Here is a 21,105-nt window from a genome sequence, read left to right as displayed (position 1 = left end):
TCTGATATTACGAGCGATTAAGCATGCACGATTATTTCCATTACTGATATTTATGCATCCAGTGATTATATTGCATGCAATCGATCATTTTCGGTATCATTTCCTCACTATGCCCATGAGCGAGCTCTCTCGACAACATCTGAAGGCGATTTCGGAGTTGACTAGTAATGCCCATCGACTACCGTTTCGTAAAGAAAATCAGAAATGGAAGAGCAGAACACGTTTTCGTAATAAATTCTAAATTAGTGGTCGATAGCAGCTGTTAACTCGTTGAAAATAAGGGCTGAAGTGAACGATTGCTTAATTTTAATGCTAAGTACTGCAGTCAAGTAAGAATGGGCTACACATCAAGATGTGGCAAAGAGCATCTTGATTTCAGAGGTTAGTTTTATATTTTCTCGCGGCTGGTTAAATTTCGGGAAGACTATTATCATGTAAATTTAAAGAGAGAAGGTTATAAATTTCTCTACTGGAACTTGAAATATGTTTTCATGAGACATAGAGTGCGGTTACACTTTCACGTAATATCGGAATTAGGAAAATAACAAACAAGTAAGCTGTAGTGTGAGTATCATCCGCAAAAACGTAAGTTTTGAACAAACTGATTGCCATTTCATACTGATTTTAATGTGCATGGGGTTTTCCCCAAATTTTACGAAAAATTGGATATAACTACAATCCGTTATAGGAAGTACATTTTTTTTTGCTGTTATGAATTCTTTCTATAACGGACTTCTACCTTTTTTAATAACTTGCATATCAGTGTACAGTCTGAAGTGAGGACAAGCTACAAAGGGGTCCTGATAGGAAACAGCTTTTAAGGTCTTTGATCTCCCCCCCCCCCCCCCCATTTTAATCCTGAAACAAAGACCTAAAAACTATTATAATATAGCATACATTGGGACAGAGAATAATGTGGAAAATTCCCATTCTGAGCTGGGGATTGCGAATCCAATGTTGAGACAACCTGTTTATGTCGACTTCATGTGCCATGTTTTACAGCTCTATTCAAACAAAATCACATTGGAGCAAACTGAAAGATAGCTTTATTTTTCAAAACATTTTCTCATAGAATCAATAAAGGGTATAGTCTATTTTACCAGTGATGTTAACAATACTGATTCTAAGCAGATGGGGCATTATTTGAACCACGAAAACAGTAAAAAAAAAAAAAAAAAAAAAAATCAGGTTACAATCGGAGAAATAAAGTAGTTGCTCTGTGGTGCAAAAGCCAGCCTACTTGCAGGAAACTTACTACCAGAATGCTGCAAACTTCGAAATATATGGGTATATTGCTGTGGGTGATATGGCACACAAGTTTGGGTGTGTGTGTTCTACATATAAACTTTATTTCTTTTCATTTTCTTCGTCTTGAAAAGCCAGGGGGGCTTTAATATGGGAGGAAATATGGTAGCTTCTGTTCTGCAACCCGTGGACCATGGCATTTTTACTGCTTTAAAGAATAACTACACGTCATCTCGTTTACAGAAATTGGTTGACAAAAACATCGTTATTCCAAAATTTTGGAAGGAATTTAACTTGGTGGATGCCTTGCTTCATACAGTCGACAAGTCATGGGACAAAATTAACGCTACTACACTGGCACGAACGTGTAAATCATTCTAGGTGAAGTGCAAGAAAAGGCTGGCTTTAGCGACGATGATATTTTGAACACACAAGGTATTCTTGCTACAATGACAACATCACTGTAAAACTAGGACGAATGCCAAGATGCACAAGTGACATAATTGAGTGGGTAGTCATTTGATAAAGACGATCTTGGTTTAAGACAGGGCCTCTCAAACACCCAAAATCGAGGTGCAGGGACTCCGTGCACAGTACATCGGTACGACTCGGCTCAACTCGGCTTGTGCAGTGTCTTGAAAGCGACGAAGCGTTCGGTGATAGACGGCTTGTTTATCTGTGTAATAGATGAGCGCAAGACAACAACATAATAATCGAGCAACCTGTTTCGAAGAAAGCAAAGACTTCCGAAAGTCCATTTCAATCGAACTGGGAACTTCCGTATTTTTTTCGTCAGTCATGACGATAAAGTCAAATGCTTCATCCGTGGGACAAAAATTATGTGATAAGTTAATCAAAACGATCTATTTTCCAATACAAAGGCTTTGCTCAAATTCTACGAGAATTTGTCGAAGGAAGATTTTCCTAAGCTGCATCGAGAAGCAGCTAAGATTACAGTATTTCTATGTTTGGTTCCACATGAATATGTGAAAGGTATTTTTTTTCCTGTTTTGACTTGTACGAGAACTAGATTGCGTGCGAGTAGGCCCATTTCTGACTGCTGTCAGCCGGTCCCTTGTTCCAGGCATAAATGTATTCATTGCAACGATAAAGGAAAAGAAGAGCTAGAGAAGATAAATTGTCTGCTCAAACCAAATGGAAAGAGTGCTTCAACACTGGTTACATTGTCCCATACAACAGTGTCACCGCTCACCGCATAGAAATATTTCACAGTGAGGGGAGAATCAGCAGGGAAGGTGGAGAAGGCGAAGACAGGCCGAACGGGTGAGACAGATGAAGGGGAAGTGGAGTGAGGGTTTGCACTCTGGTCAGCCTAGTGAAGTCGTCTCCTGCACCTTGCGCCGTGCAGTGCATGGACGCATGCACTCTGAGAGGCCCTGGTTTAAGACTTGGAAGTGAGAAAGATATCATACGGAATTGATAAAGATAAGGATCCAGATGATGTCGGGTGAGGGACTGATGCAACAGAAGTCCCAAAAGTTTCACACAGCCAAGCTAGTGTTGCTATAGATGCACTTACGTCATATAGAAAACAGAGTCGACTTATTGTTCTCAGATATTGTTTTCTTGAAAAATGTACGATCCATATATTATAAAAAACTAATGATAATCTGGAAACAGAAAGTGATGCCACATTACTTTACACATTAATGTTGGCGTAATTCACATTGCATTTTGTAAAATAATTTTCCTCTAGAGTCTGTCTCACCATGTTTGAGAGCCGGAGTACGCAGTCTGCGAGGAATGGCTTTAGTATCACACTCTCTATACAAACATCTGCACAAAATTAATGTTGCTCACCTTACATAGTTTATCAGAAATGAAACAAACCTAACATATGACACTCTTGCTCATTATTAACAATATAATTTGAGTATTCCTTATCCTTCCCACACGTAAATACAAATATGTCACATCTCTCAGACATAGGGAGGCAAGTCACTTGACAGGAGAGTTTGCAGGAAAAGACAATCCGTTTTGATAACATTATTCCTCAAGCTCAGACAATGCTGACCCAATACAAATGTGTCCAGTTTGCTTGTTCTTAATTTATTGTGAATAAACATAATACACAACCATCATCACTTATATTATTTAATTAATTGGAAATGCAGACGTCCATGCTGAATGTATGTGTGTGCGTGCATGCAAAAGTGCCACAATTGTAAATCATGTGTGAACCAGACCAGCCTGTGATCTCTATTCTGTTATTGCTCTTACAGGTTAGTCCCTTCTCTAGGATCTTTTCCATTATCTTACTGCAGCATGACAGCAAGATAATCTCTCTATAGTTTGTACACTTCCTACATCCTCTGGTATTTTATTACCTTCATACTGCTCCTAGTGTTCGGTATAGCCACTGTACTACTGTTGCATTCATCATACCTGCTGACAATCCACCAACTCCGGGTGAATTTCTTCCTTTCATCAATTTCAGATACTTTTCTGTTTCTGCCCATGAAATTCCTAACAATGGCCTCCCATCGTCTTTTCCAATTACTTTAATATCCTCTCTGTTTGATCTATTCTTCAATACAGTAAAATACCAGTATAACAAAATTTTTGGGACCTCTGAAATTAATTTGTTATACTGAAATAAGTTTTTTAAGATGTATCCTGTTGTTATATCCAGTACTGGATCTACATTACTTCAGCATGAACTAACAGATAAAAAAGAGCTTAATATTTATTAGATTATAGGACAATTAGGATGTATGTATATGAAGTAATGATATACAGCAGAACCTCGATGCATCGTTCCCGGAACTGTCGTTTCCCCCTATGCATCGTTCAATTTATTTAGTCCCGAAAATGTTCCATATAAACTAATGTTAAATTTCCCCGCATCTATCATTCCTTGAACTATTGTTTTTTTGCACCAATCATAAAATAATTACTAGTCCTCGGCCACAACTTTCCTGCACTGATCGTTTATGAGAAAAAATATACGCAAACATTCATTTGAATTTAAAGCGACATGGACCAGCGGCAATCCGTTACGCGAGAATGTATGCGCTACGAGCGATTAGGAGTTTCTAGGCTTGAGAAAGTTTCTCGGCTGGAGCAAGGCTCATGTAGGCTGGAATGAAGTGCGCAGATTATTTACGCGCAACCACACACCTGGCACCAAGGCTTCTGCTCGAAGCGCCAAGCCGTCATTGTGCTGTGTCGTTTCATTCTGAGTGGACCTGTGCTGTGTCTTTGTTGTGTGCAGTGATTACAATGTTATCTATTGTTCATAATTACATTGTTTTTCTCATTTTAGTTTCTGTGTATTATTGCTATTCATGACATCTCACGTCCCGTGAAAAAAGTAAGAACTCTGGAAGAAAGACTGAAAATTATAGAAGTTGAATCGAATCTGTTCAAAAAACGAGTAGATACTGCTAAAAGTCTTGCATTGGCGTCTTCAACTTTAAACTCCATTTTGCTAAGAAGAATGAGATAAGAGAGCAAATTGATAAATGTGGCAGTTCAAGTAAAAGCAGAAAAACCGGAAGAGAATCTACATTCGCTCAACTGGAGAATGTCCTTTTCACTTGGTACCAGCAAACAAAGGCCTCCAATATCCCTATAGATGGAACCATATTACGGGAGAAAGCCAAGAAGATGGCGGCAAGATTGAAAATTGATAATTTTCCTGCATCGAATGGATGGATCGCTCGATTTAAAGTGCGATATGGACTAGTCTTCAGGAAGGTTTCCGGAGAAAGTGCTTTACCCTTCCACGATACAAACCAACAACACGCATATTTTCAACCAAGGAAAGGGCACAAAGATTGGAGCGCCTGAAGAAGTACTGGGAAGACCGCAAAGCCCGAACAATCCCTTCGAAGAGATCTGAACGATGGACTAAAAGTGATCCTATGCGGTCATAAAAGAAGAAAAAGAAGAAGAAAGACTGAAGTAAATGATCTTTTAATTTTAATATTAGGTCCTAAAATTAAATAGAATGCGAGATTTCTCAAGATATGGAGGTGTGCACCACTGATTTCAGACTCTAAACATTACAGCTACTAAACTGATATTCTGACTAATTTTGGCGCTGTCTACTGGTTAAGTGCGGAAACACTGACATCTGACCAATCTCAAGCTGCCATTCATATAATGGCAGAGTACGATCTCGAAACTTGACTGTCAACTCTATTGCATACATTCACCATGTAGTCATATTGTTATTTCTAACTAACATTTATTAGTGCAATATATGTTTAACAGTCTAGCATATTACTGAAAGTTTCATAATCTCTTTGGGAGCTGGTGATAGTGACAGTATTACACTGTTGGAGGGTAACAGTGACTGAGATCAGTGAGGTGTTCCCTTTGTAGCCTTCCTCCACCACCCATTCATAATCATCATCATTTCCCTTTATCCAGCTGTAGCCGGGTAGGGGCAAATATGGTTCCTCTCCACTTTCTTCGGTCTTTCCACCACTCCTCCTCCAACACTGTGTCCCAGTCCAGGTTTCTTTCTATAATGCTGCGTTGGATGGTATCCTTCCATCTCAATCGTGGTCGTCCACGGCCTCTCCTTCCTTCGATTTGCATTTCCATCACCTTTTTTGGCATTCTTTCGTTGCTCATTCGCTTTATGTGCCTAAACCATCTTAGTCGGCTCTTCTCAATTCTATCATTCATTTTTTCCACTCCAATTTCTTCCCGGATTTTCTCATTCCTTATTTTGTCTCTTCTACTCTTCTGTATCATACTCCTCAAGAATTTCATTTCGGCTGCCTGTATTCGACTCTCATCCTTCTTTGTCATTGTCCAAGTTTCTGCTCCGTAAGTTGTTATGGGTACGTAATACATCTTGTACATAGTATCCTTTGCTTCCATTGGCACATCTTTGTCCCATAACATATTTCTTACACTATGATAGAAACAACTCCAAGCTTGAATCCTTTTACTAATCTCAGCATCCAGTCGAGCATTCTCCATTAATTCACTCCCCAGGTATTTAAACGTTTCCACTACTTCCAGGGGCTTGTCTGCAAGTCTAATCTGACCTTTCCCTTTTTTCTCCCCTCTAGTCATAACAAGAGTTTTACTCTTTTCTACACTTATTTTCAATCCACATTCTTCAATCTTCCCATTCACCACATTCAACTGTTCTTGAACCTTCCTGTCGTCTTCTCCCCAAATCACAATATCATCTGCAAATAACATCATGTTCATTTCTCTTCCTCCATATGCTGCTTTTGCCATTCTCATGATGTCATCCGTTACTATTGTAAACAGGATTGGTGATAGAACACTTCCCTGTCTCAGCCCACTAGTTATTTTGAACCAACTTGTCCTGCCAACTTGTGTTTGCACGCAACTACAACATTCCTTATACAATGCCATGATCATTTTTATTAATCCCTGTCCAATTCCTTTTTGCACCAGACTGTCCCAAACTTTCGTCCTAGGGACACTGTCATATGCCTTTTCAATATCAATGAATGTCATCACCATATCATTCCCGTACTCCCAATGCTTTTCCATTAGTTGTCTCATAATGAAAATGGGTTCTATTGTTGACCTTCCACTTCTGAAACCAAACTGATTTTCCTGTATCTGGTTCTCAACCCTCAACCTTATTCTACTTTCCAGTATCCTTTCCATTATCTTAGCAACATGGGATATTAGAGTAATTCCCCTGTAGTTCTTCAAAACTTTCTTATCACCTTTCTTGAAAATTGGGATGATTATTCCTTTTTGCCAATCCTCAGGGACCTCCTTATTCTCCCAGACATTCCTGAGAACCCGATATGTCCACTGCAGGCCTACAGCTCCAGCTGCCTTTATCATCTCCACTGAAATTTCATCTATTCCAGCAGTTTTTCCATTCTTCATCTTTCTTACTGCCATTTCAATTTCATTCATTGTAATTTCTTTATCCATTTCTTCGTCAACTAATTGCCTTTCCTGGTCGTCCACTGAATGACTGTCATCCGTTCTTATGTTCAGCAGCTTCTGAAAATACTCTCTCCATCTATTTCTTATTTCTTCTGGCTTTGTTAAAATTATGCCACCTTCATCCTTCACAAATCTGGTGTTTACTTGATCTCTCTTTTTGTTTCTTAAGATACCATACAGTAATTTCTTGCTGCCCTGCGTATCATCTCTCAATGTCTGTGTGAATAAGGCCCAGCTTTTCCTCTTTTCTTCCTCTACTACTTTCTTGGCCAAATTCTTTGCCTCCACATATTTTCTTCTACTTTCTTCAGTCTTAGATGTTTTCCATGCTTTCCATGCCATTTTCTTTTCCTTCACTTTAATCTTTACCCTATCATTCCACCAGTGTGTTTCTTTGTCTTTCACATTTCCTTATGTTGTACCACACACCTTTTCTGCACATCCAACCAGTTCTTCCTTAAATCTTTTCCATTCCTCTTCAACATTCCCCACCTCTGTCCTGGGTACCAAGGGTATTATTTCCCTTTGAAATTCTTCTTGTATGCTTTTCTCCTTCAACTTCCATACTTTAATTCTTTTCTCTCTTCTTAATTGGGGTTTTTCAATCTTTCCAACTTTCAATTTTCCTATCACAACTCTATGATCTCCACCAAAGGCTTCTTCAGGCATGGCTGTTACATCTACAAGGTTCTTCCGGTGTTCTTTCTCTATGATTATATAATCAATCATGGTCTTTGTTCGTCTGTCTCCCCAACCATACCTTGTAATCTTCTGACTGGTCTTCTTCCTAAACCAGGTGTTTCCAACAATCATTTGATTCCTGATGCAAAAATCTACCAACAACTCGCCTTCTGGATTTACATTTCCATATCCAAAGGGCACTACAACATCTTCCTTTCCTTGCCTTTCCATTCCAACTTGTGCATTTAGATCTCCCATCAATAGTACTTCCTTATCTTCTATCTGTCTCTCCACTTCCTCTAAGAAGTCCTCTAGATGTTCATCTATGCAACCAGTTTGTGGGGCATAGAACTGAAATAGATCTTTCACGCCATTTTCAAACTGGAGTCTCATCATCATCATCCTATCGCTGACGTACTTTGTATATTCCAGATATTCTTGGATTTCTCTTCTAAGTATGATGGCCACTCCATTTTTTGCTTCAGGTCCTCCGCTGTAATACAGCCTGTATCCTTCTCTCAGAGGGATCTCCCCTGTACCCCTCTTCTTGGTCTCGCACAGTCCAAGTATGGCTATATCTTTTTCTATCATGAAGTCAACCAGTTCTTCTGTCTTTCCCGTCAGTGTCAGTACATTAACTGTTACAATTTTGATGTAGTTTGGTGCTGGTTGCCCATTTTTCACAGTTCCCCCAGCACCTGAAGAGCTGCGCGTCGCTTTTAGCAGGGGACGCCCTAACCTTTTCCGAGGCACCATATCTGCTTTGTCCATATAGGCTATTGTTACGATGGGCTAGCCACACCCAAAGGCATTTTATACCTACTGCCAGGTTCAAAATTAGGCCGCCCCTAACATGGAGACAGACGCCTTTCGTAGCCGCTCCTCTGGAGTACAGACGCTATGGGTATGCCCCTTCCGCCATCTCCGCCGTACCGAAGTCCACCTTCTCCGCCGTAGATGCCGTTGAGGTCTTCACTCGTAACCCTGAGCTGGGACCCATACCAGATATTACACACCGGGTCAGTGTGCTCTGGGACTCACATAGGCAGGGGCGCCACTCCCTGGGTAGGGCTGCCTCCGAAGAGGGTCCCTACCTGCTACCTGCCCACCCATTATTGGTGAAAAATTTATTTCCTCATTCCCCTTTATTCGTAATAATTTACTTTTCGCATTTTAGAGTTGGACGTTCTTTTCTGAATTTGTTTTAGCTCGTGATCCATTAGCTTTTCTGAACACAGTATAATGTTTTACGAGGACTGTGTGCTGTAGTCGTATTGTATCACATATTCTCGCAGCAGTAGAGCACTGGTATTATTCTAATAATACAGTAGGTAAGTTATTGCTCATGTGGTTTGTGAAATGTCAGTTATTTCAGAAAAGCTATTCCCACACAAATTAACAGTGATAAAGTTATCATTACTCTATTGGCAGCTTGAAATGTGTTTTCATAATACATGCATGGTAAAGTTAGGTTAGGTGATGCTGTTTCAAGAAAGAAAATTGAAACATGTCACAGGAGCCTCTTAAATATGCACGGTCACAGAGCATCGGAATTAAAAATACCATAACTAACGGGTAAGTAGCTGTATGGAAAATTTCTACGGAAAGTTTTGAACAAACTGATTGCTGTTTCATACCTATTTTATTGTGCCTTTTTTTTTAAAAACGTTTATTTTCAGAGTTTTCCAGAAAATAATGACATTCCACTATAGCGAGTAAATTTATTGCCATTAATAATTCTCGTTATACTGTAATGTAAAATGTTATAATTACATTACTTTTCAACTTGTCAGTGGTTTTGTTTTTAACAGACAATAGAAAAACTGTGGAGTAACTGGCAGCTTTTGATACTTTGTAGAATATCATGCACAAATTACCACGAATTATTGAGAGTGCACTGAATATATAAATGCCATCTCACCATCAGAACCTTCTTCTGCAACATCCAGCATATCTTCTTGCTCAATACTCTGATCCCCTGCTGAGTCTCCCTGTTCAGCTTGATCATCTACATCTAAAAAGAAGAAGTAAGATATAAGTAAGTTCTAGTCAGAGTAGTACAATACAGTTTATTACAGCTCTAACCAAATGCAGTGACTACAATAATAATGATGATGATAATGATAATAATTACAGGTAACACAGAAACATAGGTACTTGTTTTATGATAAATGGAATATTTTACAACTTATCCAATAAGGAATTTTTTCATTTTCTCTCTTATGCACATTTTTGTTCATTTTTCTCATTTAAGGGTCATTTGAGTTGAATAAGGTTGAGGATTGAGAAGCAGATACAGGAAAATCAGTTTGGTTTCAGAAGTGGAAGGTCAACAATAGAGCCCATTTTCATTATGAGACAACTAATGGAAAAGCATTGGGAGTACGGGAATGATATGGCGATGACATTCATTGATATTGAAAAGGCATATGACAGTGTCCCTAGGACGAAAGTTTGGGACAGTCTGGTGCAAAAAGGAATTGGACAGGGATTAATAAAAATGATCATGGCATTGTATAAGGAATGTTGTAGTTGCGTGCAAACACAAGTTGGCAGGACAAGTTGGTTCAAAATAACTAGTGGGCTGAGACAGGGAAGTGTTCTATCACCAATCCTGTTTACAATAGTAATGGATGACATCATGAGAATGGCAAAAGCAGCATATGGAGGAAGAGAAATGAACATGATGTTATTTGCAGATGATATTGTGATTTGGGGAGAAGACGACAGGAAGGTTCAAGAACAGTTGAATGTGGTGAATGGGAAGACTGAAGAATGTGGATTGAAAATAAGTGTAGAAAAGAGTAAAACTCTTGTTATGACTAGAGGGGAGAAAGAAGGGAAAGGTCAGATTAGACTTGCAGACAAGTCCCTGGAAGTAGTGGAAACGTTTAAATACCTGGGGAGTGAATTAATGGAGAATGCTCGACTGGATGCTGAGATTAGTAAAAGGATTCAAGCTTGGAGTTGTTTCTATCATAGTGTAAGAAATATGTTATGGGACAAAGATGTGCCAATGGAAGCAAAGGATACTATGTACAAGATGTATTATGTACCCATGACAACTTACGGAGCAGAAACTTGGACAATGACAAAGAAGGATGAGAGTCGAATACAGGCAGCCGAAATGAAATTCTTGAGGAGTATGATACAGAAGAGTAGAAGAGACAAAATAAGGAATGAGAAAATCCGGGAAGAAATTGGAGTGGAAAAAATGAATGATAGAATAGAGAAGATGGTTTAGGCACATAAAGCGAATGAGCGACGAAAGAATGCCAAAAAAGGTGATGGAAATGCAAATTCAAGGAAGGAGAGGCTGTGGACGACCACGATTGAGATGGAAGGATACCATCCAACGCAGCATTATAGAAAGAAACCTGGACTGGGACACAGTGTTGGAAGAGGAGTGGTGGAAAGATCGAAGAAAGTGGAGAGGAACCATATTTGCCCCTACCCGGCTACAGCTGGATAAAGGGAAATGATGATGATTTAACCAAAAACTCCCACTAATGCCATCATTTAGTTCCTTTTTCCATTTCCATTCGTATTTCACATTTGCTCTACACATCTTTTCATTAGCACCCACATCTTGAACAGTGAAATTCTTCTTTCCTACACATTCAGTATTTTCATTTAAATGTTCACATCTCTGTAATAGGCAAGGCCAAACACCCCTTCAATATCTATCTAGCTATACCTGTTAGGAGTTTGGGACAAATGATTACAAACCTGTCCTCATTACATGTTATAATTCTCATATTTTGGTCCGTATTGAATTGTAAAATAAAGTCAAAGAAATATTAATGTTTATTTATTCCACCTATTCAATACATAAAAAATGATTTTAATTAAGAATTAAAATCTGTGAATGAAATTATAGGGACATGTTTCGCCCTTTATTTAAGGGCATCTTCAGCCTTAATCTCAATCTGAAAGATAATAAATCAGGACCCTGATTGTTCTTAACTGAGGTTGATTTTAAAAAAAATACATTACAAATGAATGTGAAGATGATGTAGGAAATATGCTTCGAAAGGTGAGCGAGAGGGTTGACAGTAGTTAAGATATTTTTAAAAATAAAGCCTTGATAAAGTCTTACAAACAAATAGTCGTAATTTATACACTTTCTTGAATGTCCTTGTCTAAAAATGTGGTAACAAGTTGCATATTGGTAGTTCTATAAGAACGCAAATTGCTACGTTGAATCTTGTAAAGCGGCGCCCTGTGTTGGTTGAGGGCGTTAGAGAAAAGTTTGGATCCTAAACAGTTCAAACGTCAGAATAATGATGAAGAATGTTGCTGATTACTCCAAGTGGAGTTTAAATACATTTTAAAGCTAGTAATGAGATGTTTCTGCCGCACACTCAAATTATGCTGTAGGGGTGAGGGAAATGCTTGATAGTTAAGTGGTCACAACTACAAGGTTTTATGAGAAAACAGTAAATTTTATTAAAATGCGCCCTGTAAAGATGAGGGCGTAAGAACTCAAATTAGAGCTTAAACAGTTTGATCTTTAGAGACATGACGAAGAAGAGTATTTCTGAATACTTCAAGTGGGGTTTATAATAACATATAAAGTGGTTAGAATGTTGTTAATCTCATGTGAAGAGATAAATCTGCAGTCTACAGGCTGGTTCTAATATTTATTTGAACTCCACTTGTAGCAGTCGGTAGCATTTCTCTTTGTTTTTGTTCTGAGAATTGAAATTTACACACATCGGTTTTTCTTTGAACTCTCCTTTCCTTCAAAGTCATTCCTTAATACGTAAATCTCCTATTGTTACAGACTTTAAACCAAATTTCCCTTTCGACTCTATACAAAAAGCTACAGTTGCTCCTTCCAGCTAATAATTAACACAGCTGCTTACCAATGAGCACTCTTCTTCACTCGTGCTTTAAGAAAACTGCAGTCGACCTCATGTTGGTAGATTTACTGACATGTAAAAGAACTCCTGTGGGACAAAATTCCAGCACCTTGGTGTGTCTCCGAAAACGGAAAAACAGTTAGTGGGACGTAAAACCAATAACATTATTATTAGTTTAGACTGCCACCGGCGACCAGGAGGAATGACTTTAGCCACCATTTTGAATAAACTTTGACCAACTAGTGATAGAACTGAAGCTCAAAGGTGTGAGTACAACGCAGAGGACTCCACGGTATGCATTAGCCTTGTGTCTTGGAAGGTGTGCTATTTACCAACTGATGAGCCCAACTTAGCACACTGGGGCAAAACACTGGCAACCAGGAATTAGTTAGCTGGAAAATTTATAATGTCTAATAACAGACCAAGTATAGTGATATTGGAGGTTACACCCTCTGTGGGCTTTAAGATGTGGTCACCAGTCCACTTTCCGATAGATTTTAATTTTGTCTTCATTAGTAAGGAATTTCATGACTTTTTCCGTATCCATAACTGGGCTACCACAAGACACACCACGCTATTCAATTTCACACATTTATGTTCCTAATCCGAGTATAGGCTACCGTATCATGCGACAAATATTCGCTACACTTCCCTGTACCACTCAAAACAAAATACATTTCTAACTTTTGAATGGAATGCTAAATACAAGCACAAATGGGCTCACAGTGTTATTCAGCAATCTCGCTGCTAATCGGCTAGCAAAACTGAACATTCCCAAGGCTAACAAATTGCTCCCTAAATGTGCAACTTATCTTGTGAAGTTCAGGAATTCAAGTTCTCTGCCCATAATCACGTAACTGTGGTGACGGCTCTTACCCAAGTTGGAAATTGTGTTTCTTTCAAAAGGGATGACAAATAACAATTTCAGGACTAGACAAAATGTGATCGTATTAAGTGGTAATAGAGAAAATTCATGACGCGATAAGGGAGGCATTTTTATACAATGAGAATAATCGGGACTTTGAATTTACAATGTGCTAAGCGGGAAACGTGTTAATGAGGAACACACTAACGATGTGTTTCTAGAATATGGAATAGATTAATTCAATCCAATAAAACACATGCCCATAGCATCCACATTTCAGTTATTTGTCTTTCCTGTCTATTAAGTTTTTTCCAGCTCGAGTATTCTGCCAATTAATTCTCAAAGAAATTTTTAGAATAAAAGTTAAAAACATCTTAATTAAGGCAATTATAAGGCTAAAAACAATATGTATACACAATATGATCCATTCTAAAATTTAATACTTTCATCCATAACTAATACCGACAAAAAATAGTTGAATCTCTGTATCCAACCGTACCTGCCAATTCAGGAGGTGGCATATCATCCCCTTGATCTTCTGTAGCTTCAGTCACAGTGATGGCTGGAATGTTACTGGGAGCACTACTCCCTTCAGCTTGAGCATCTTGCTGCTCTTCAAGGGATTCCGAAGGTCCTCCTTCACTTTGACCAACCTCTCCAGACATCTCAGCCGAGGCTGTATCGCCTACAACAGAAATCATTTTATAATAAATAGTAAAAAGGCAACAGCCTTTTTAGTGACTCTCTCATAGCATTTCAGTAACATAAATTTCTTCAGCATATATCAAGTATATATGAGTCACCTAAAAGCAAAACGGATTAAGTCCACTTTTTACAAAAAAAAATAGATATTGGTAGAAATATATCGGTAAAAGATGTGTCTACTGAAGCATGAAATAATATACTGGCAAAAGCCATAAAATCTTTAAGTATTTCCCCTTTAAAAACTCAGGTTAGATGCAAAAAGGATAAAGTCCACTGCGTTTTAAAAGCAAAACAAGTAAAGTACGCTTCAACCAACCAGAACCTGACTTCTACGGCACGTGACAACAACATACAACATGGCTACCATTATGCTAAAGCTGCATGCTTTCTACTAGTGCTTTATTCGTAGTTTTATATCAGAGATTGCTTGCTTTCCAACAGAGCACATGAAACCTATTCAACAATGGCACTTTAAATTCCCACCTTGCAAGCGCTACTTTTTCAGACGATCAAAAACGTCTCGTCTCATGGTCCTTGCAAATGGGGAGCCGTTTTACTATCATAGAAATGGAACCTACAGATCCCTGATGAAAACTAAGAAGAATGTGTCGTCTATAAACCCTTCACCTGTTCGAAAGAATACTGCTTCAGTCAACAAGAATAAAGTGTCAGATGAGAAAAGGCTCCTTGAATTGCACTTTGGCTCTGATTGGAAGTTGAGCCCATCACTGAAATTCTACGTTGACTTCTTTGACTCTTGGGAGAGTCATCAATCAGATGTCAACGAAAATGTTGATACTGAACTTTGCAGTGCAACAGAGGAAGCTCCTGAACTGTGTGTTTTAACACATTGCTGACCGGATGCTTTAGCTTGTCACACACCCTGTGGACCGGACTTTTTCTACTAAGCATACTAGGGTGCACTTGATTATAAAAACGTAAATACATATTAAACCAGTCAATATTTTATCTTTAAAGTTGGTATGGATACTCTCCAATGCCCCTAGTAGTAGTGGATCTGCCTTTACAAAACCATATTCAGCGTCAATTCCTAACACATCATTAATGTTTACATCGTTGTCGTCGTCAGAATCACTTGAATAAATAAGTACACTAGGTAAATTACGGCCTGTAGAGGCTTGAATATCAGTTCCGCTATCACTCTCACATTGAGTTTCCACTAATTCATTAGACTATTTCCAATTGAATGATCATCGGCATATAATTCTTCTAAAATATCGTCGTCAGCTAACACCATATTCCGCGGGCGCTCCATCTTGTCATTGAGTGAACCGGCAGAAAGAAAGTCGACGTTTCGAAACTAAATCAAAGAATAAAAGAGGCCGTGAATAAAAGAAAAGTGGCAGATATACATCTACGATTTATTCTACTGAATGTGCACGTCCGAAATAGTTCAAGATATGGTCAAGAGATGTCACAGGAAGACCGAAAACAATGTCGTGAATAAAACCGAGATTTCTCGGGGCCCGTCACCTACCGCTGGCGAGCGTACTACGAGATTTCTCGGGGCCCGTCACCCATGTGTTAAATGTCTACCCAGGGCACTCTTAAACCATAGTGAAAGAAACATGGATATTATGTCTTCTTGTATTATGTGCTTTTAATAAATAGTAGCAAAACGAGTAAAATCCATACTGCTAACATGCAAAATTAATGAAGTCCACTTCTTAGAAGCAAAATCAATAAAGTCCACTTTCAAAGCAACAATAACAGTCTAAATAATAATACTATGAGTATTATTACTTGTTCTAATAATCAGTGAATTTTTGTGTGATTTTATGGTTATATTTCGAAAGCAACAAACTTAATGAAAGGTGGTAGTGGTTTTTTGCCATTTTCTCGAAAAATTGCTGGGGTGGACTTTATCAGTTTTGCTTTTAGGCGACTCATATCGTCCCTCCTATGGCAAACTAGAGAGTGAAAAATAGTGATTCTGCATTCAAGGTGTAGATTTTACTACTGGTATATGACCTACCTTCTGGCAGAGTATTGTATCTGTATCTTATTCTGTATGACTACAATCAGTTGTACTGTATTCACTAAACTGTGTTGATAGTATTTTACACTATGCAGAATTAGCAAATCTGCAATGTTGTTAGTATACCACAGTCACTGTTGTTGAAGCTGGCAACATTCACTGCGGGAAACTAACTGAAGGATCTTCTCAAACTTCATATTAACCTGCAAATAATATAATGTAGATTCCCATACGTAACCTGCAAATCTTAAACTTGCTCAGGCAAAGTAATGAAACTGCTATTTTTAGCCCTAAAAATTAAGAACAGCACAGAATACAAAACTCCCCTTAAACAGGATGGTGAATAAGTTTTTATGAAAATCTTTCTACATCAACAACAGTAAGAGATTATTTACATGAGACAAACATTTCAGATGAGCCTAACTTTGAATAGATTGGAAAAGTGTGTATTTTCAGTAGAACAGTAAATCTGAAATTTTTACTTTAAAATAATTATTTCATTATTACTTGAAAGTGCCTTCAATTCCTAATGTTAAGAATGTTCTAATAAAAATATTAGACGCATATCTTAATTTCTACAAATTCCTTTTATTCCTTAGTACAACTGCATCTACTTAATCCATCATTATTAGTAAAACAAGAAACAGTTGAAGCGTAGAATCAATGCTTTACAACACTGATCAGCAATGTTTAATAAACTCACTCAGGCAAAGTAATGAAACTGCTTTTTCATCTCTAAAAATTAAGAACAGCACAGAATACAAAACTCCCCTCAAACATGATGGTAAATAAGTTTCTAAAGGCAATCGCCTGCTTGCGCTCACTCATATAACATGACATGACAGCGTCAACTTTACGGACTAGAATAGAGAGCACGAGTATTGTTTCATTCATCCACCCAGCCCTTTATCGTCTATTTTTCAATTTTCTTATCTTCTTCTTCTTCTTTTCTCTTTTCTAAATTTATGTTCATCAACCAAGAAGAGACGCATCATCAACAAGTGCTGTTTACATCACAGATTTTTAATTGTTCATTTAAAAAAAAAAACCTTTTAATATGACTGTGTGTTAATGTGTTCCCAAAGGGTTTAGTGGTTCAAAATATTTTAGTTAATAATTACTAGGGTATTAGCTGAAGATGGCTGACATTAGGATTGAAACAATATTCTTACAGTAGTCTTTAACATGACTATTTTGAGAGAATAGTCTTATTCTTCAATTGAACAGGTGGACCTCAAAGAATAAATTATTTTCAAAATTTTGTACAAACTAAAAACATTAGTAAGAAATCCATTTTAAAAATCTACTGACAATGGCAGCAATCTACAGTTAAACCTCATCAAGATGTTTCTGCAAGGTATATGGAAAAATAAAGTGTTGAGCGAGAAAAGTACTACTGAACACACTAATAAAAACTATTCAACAGGGACATAGAAAACACTAGATATGTTTTTTCCAACACGAGGGCAATTTACGCCATATATCCGCAGGGGAAGCGAATACTACATCTACTGTTTTTGAAGATGAGAGGAGAGTATTAAAAGATGTAACAAACACAAAAGAACAAATATGAAAACCTTTTCCACTTCTACTGGGGCTTATAAAATAACAAAAGTGCATTGAAGGGTGTGGAAAAGTATCCGAAAACAAATAAGAAAATATTTGTACGGGGCCCATAAAACAAATGTTAGCAAAAGGCGTATATTTCGGACCAGTGGACTATTAAACATTATTTCCTGTTCACACTCTTAGACAATGAACTGGAGGTTACACCCACCATGTGCACCTGCAAGTGAATGACTGACCGCCATTTTGAATCAGACAAAACTTCGACCAACTCAAGTGAACGAGTCGAAACTCGAAGGTGCAAATTTCAACATTTGCACCATCTCTGTCGCTTAAAGATGCGTATGCCTGTCCAATTTCTGAATGATTTTTTAACGTTGTCTTCATTAGTCAGGAATTTTCCGTCCTTTTCTGTATCCATAACTAGGCTATCACAAGACAAATATGCACCACGCTTGCCAACTTCACACGATTGTGCTCCTAATCCAGATGTAGACTACCATGCATCAAACATTCGCTACCTTTCACAGAACCATTCAGCACAAAATAAATTTCTAACTTCTGGATGGAATGCGAAATACAAGCACAAACAGGTTCAGTGTGTTATTAAGCAATCTCACTGCTAACCGAAAAGCAAAACTGAACATTCCTGAGGCTAATGGCTTGCTCCCCAAAGGTGCAACTTATCCTGTGAAGTTCAGGAATTAAAACCTTTTTCCATTCTCACGCAGCTGTGGATAGGGCTCTCACCTGGGTTGGAAATCACGCTACTTCTTTTTTTTTTAAATGGCTTTACATTGCACCGACACAGATACGTCTTGTGGCGACAACGGGACAGGCAACGACTAGGAGAGGGAAGGAAGCAGGCCATGGCCTTATGTACAGCCCCAGCATTTGCCTGGTGTGAATATGAGAAACCACAGAAAACAATCATCAGGGCTGCTGACAGTAGGGTTCGAACCCACTATCTCCCGAATGTAAGCACACAGCTAAGCACCCCTAACCGCACGGCCAACTCGCTTAGTAAATCACGTTCCTTTCACATGGAATGACAAATAATATTTTCAGGGTTAGGAAAAACATGATTGTACTAAGCTGTAATAGCGAAAATTCACGATGTGATGAGATATTTTTATATACATTTAATACAATGATAATTAGGACTTTGAATTTACGACGGGTTAAGCGAGAAAATATTTTAATGAGGAACACACTAGCGAGGTTTCATTGTATATTACAGCGAATGGAGACGAATGTTACACATACCTTGGACAGCATTTCGCACCAATGATTCCATTATAAACCAGCTCAACCCCAGAATCAAATTATCATTAACATGTAAACAAAGTTTTGTAATTCTTTAGATACACATTACAGTGTGGGAATGACAGCATAGATAAACTGATCATTCTTTGAAATGTTTCTGACAAGAGAGATCGTGCAGGAAGTTCCGACTCAATGGTCAAGCATTATCACAAATCTAACTGAGAACCTCTTTGGTGCAGCACTTCTGGCAGAGGACCGCAAGAGATGGAGACAAGTGAGGAATAGCCTCCTCTTTGGAGATCATGATCCTCAATTTGAGGGAATGATTAGAGAGATAGAGAGATATTACAACAATATAAAAGCTTACCTTGGGGAGACACCTGTAAAGGAGTGGTGGGTACACTTCGCCCTGTGCCTGATTCCTCCAACTGTGTGAGGTCCATTCTTGTATCATCCATTCCTTCAGACGCAACCTGAGCTATACCTGCTCGTGCTGTTGGAGGGTTGGTATCCGAGAATGTAAATCTTCCTTGAGGAACCTGAGGAGAACTGACAGCTTCTCCGAATCCATCAGATCGTCGCGGTACAAACAGAGTCGGTGTACTAGGAACAATACTGTCATCACCTGCATCTTCGTAGCCCTGTCATAAGAGAGAGAAAAAAGATGAAAAGTCAATGAAAAAAAACTGTGAAACAATCATTACAGGGAGGAAATGAAACACAAATTCAAAAAGACAATGAAATAATGTCCAATAACAGACCATTTATATTGGTATTACAATGAAATCAACTGTGAAACAATCATTACAAGAAGGAAATGAGACACAAATTGAGGTTATTAATTCAACAAAACCCATTAACCCTTTGCGGGAGTTGGTAATTCATGGCCATAGGCGACAAAAGCATTGAGAAATAAAAGATGCATGCAAAATTTCCGAAAATTTACTAAATCAATGAAAATATACCCAAATTAACCAAATACCTTGTTTAAGAGCAGAAACCCAACTGTGAAGGGGTCTGAAGACAAAATAAATATTGTCTCATCATTTTTTCACTGGAATATGGCACAAGGGACACTCCGTGATATAATATGACAATGGTAAACTTTAAGTACAGTACACATAAGGTATGTAGAATACAAGGTAGTGATCAAGGGAGAGATGCGCAGTAGCAAAGCGGAGCTGTGACGTCACACAGGACCCTCGCGCTGAAGCTGACCTGAACGAGATAGTGGTAGTACGAATAAGAATCACTGTGAACGCAGAAGCTAGGAACTAATAATACACAACAGTAACAAATCAATGGTGTACAAGAAACCATGCGTGTTTATTTTATACGATAAAAAGTAAAAAGCAGCAATAATGTACACCTTTCAGTATGGTTTGTAGCGCCATTGCAGGCTGCACAAATCATAGCAGGCACGAAAAGGAGGGAAACATACACTTTCATTTATTCTCTAAAGCCACTGACCTAAATAAACTGGACAAAAGCTGCTCTGTGACAGCGATGAATTACTGCCAGGAACTGTCGGAAGTCAGCACTAAACAAGATCACTTTTCTAGTGAAAGACCATTTGTTGTTCATTGTATGTAGGCGATTTACTGCTGAAAGAGCATTATGGGGGAGGGGCATTGTTTGCCTTGTCCCGCATGATTAACTTAGCCTGCCGCATTTCCTATGCTTCTTCTGATATAATTCTTACGTTAGACTCAGATGTCTGTAAATCTAGAGTCCTTGCTCTCTCTTTCCTGCGATTTTACTCAGTTCATCTCTCTCTAAACGTATCGCTCCAGCTTCTCCAGAAGATTATGAAACATTACGTGCAAATATGTTATCGTATGCTACTGATGAAGTCGATCAAAACTCTGATATCGTGTGTCAGTCTAAGACCAGCGTTGAGGATGAGCAAGAGTTCATTAAAGCTCTTTAAGAGCTAGTGGAACAGCTCGAGGATAGTCGTGAAACAAAGGACTGTGATGATCTGCTTGAAG

General features: G+C 38.4%; 1 protein-coding gene across 3 annotated transcripts in view; it reads right to left on the bottom strand.

Moving 5' to 3' along the window:
• The window catches only part of Mgtor (Megator), a 546,425-nt gene that overhangs the window by 18,271 nt on the left and 507,049 nt on the right, over window positions 1-21,105 (bottom strand). For all 3 annotated transcript variants that reach the window (XM_067145519.2, XM_067145521.2, XM_067145520.2), the window contains 3 exons: window positions 19,482-19,755; window positions 14,078-14,263; window positions 9,770-9,862 (listed from right to left, as the gene is read on the bottom strand). In XM_067145519.2, the coding sequence (XP_067001620.2) occupies window positions 9,770-9,862; window positions 14,078-14,263; window positions 19,482-19,755 (553 nt within the window). The remainder of the gene's footprint in view (window positions 1-9,769; window positions 9,863-14,077; window positions 14,264-19,481; window positions 19,756-21,105) is intronic.

Source organism: Anabrus simplex, chromosome 4 (genome assembly GCF_040414725.1).
Source record: "Anabrus simplex isolate iqAnaSimp1 chromosome 4, ASM4041472v1, whole genome shotgun sequence".
NCBI lineage: Eukaryota > Metazoa > Arthropoda > Insecta > Orthoptera > Tettigoniidae > Anabrus > Anabrus simplex.
This window is presented reverse-complemented; position numbering and strand designations above follow the sequence as displayed.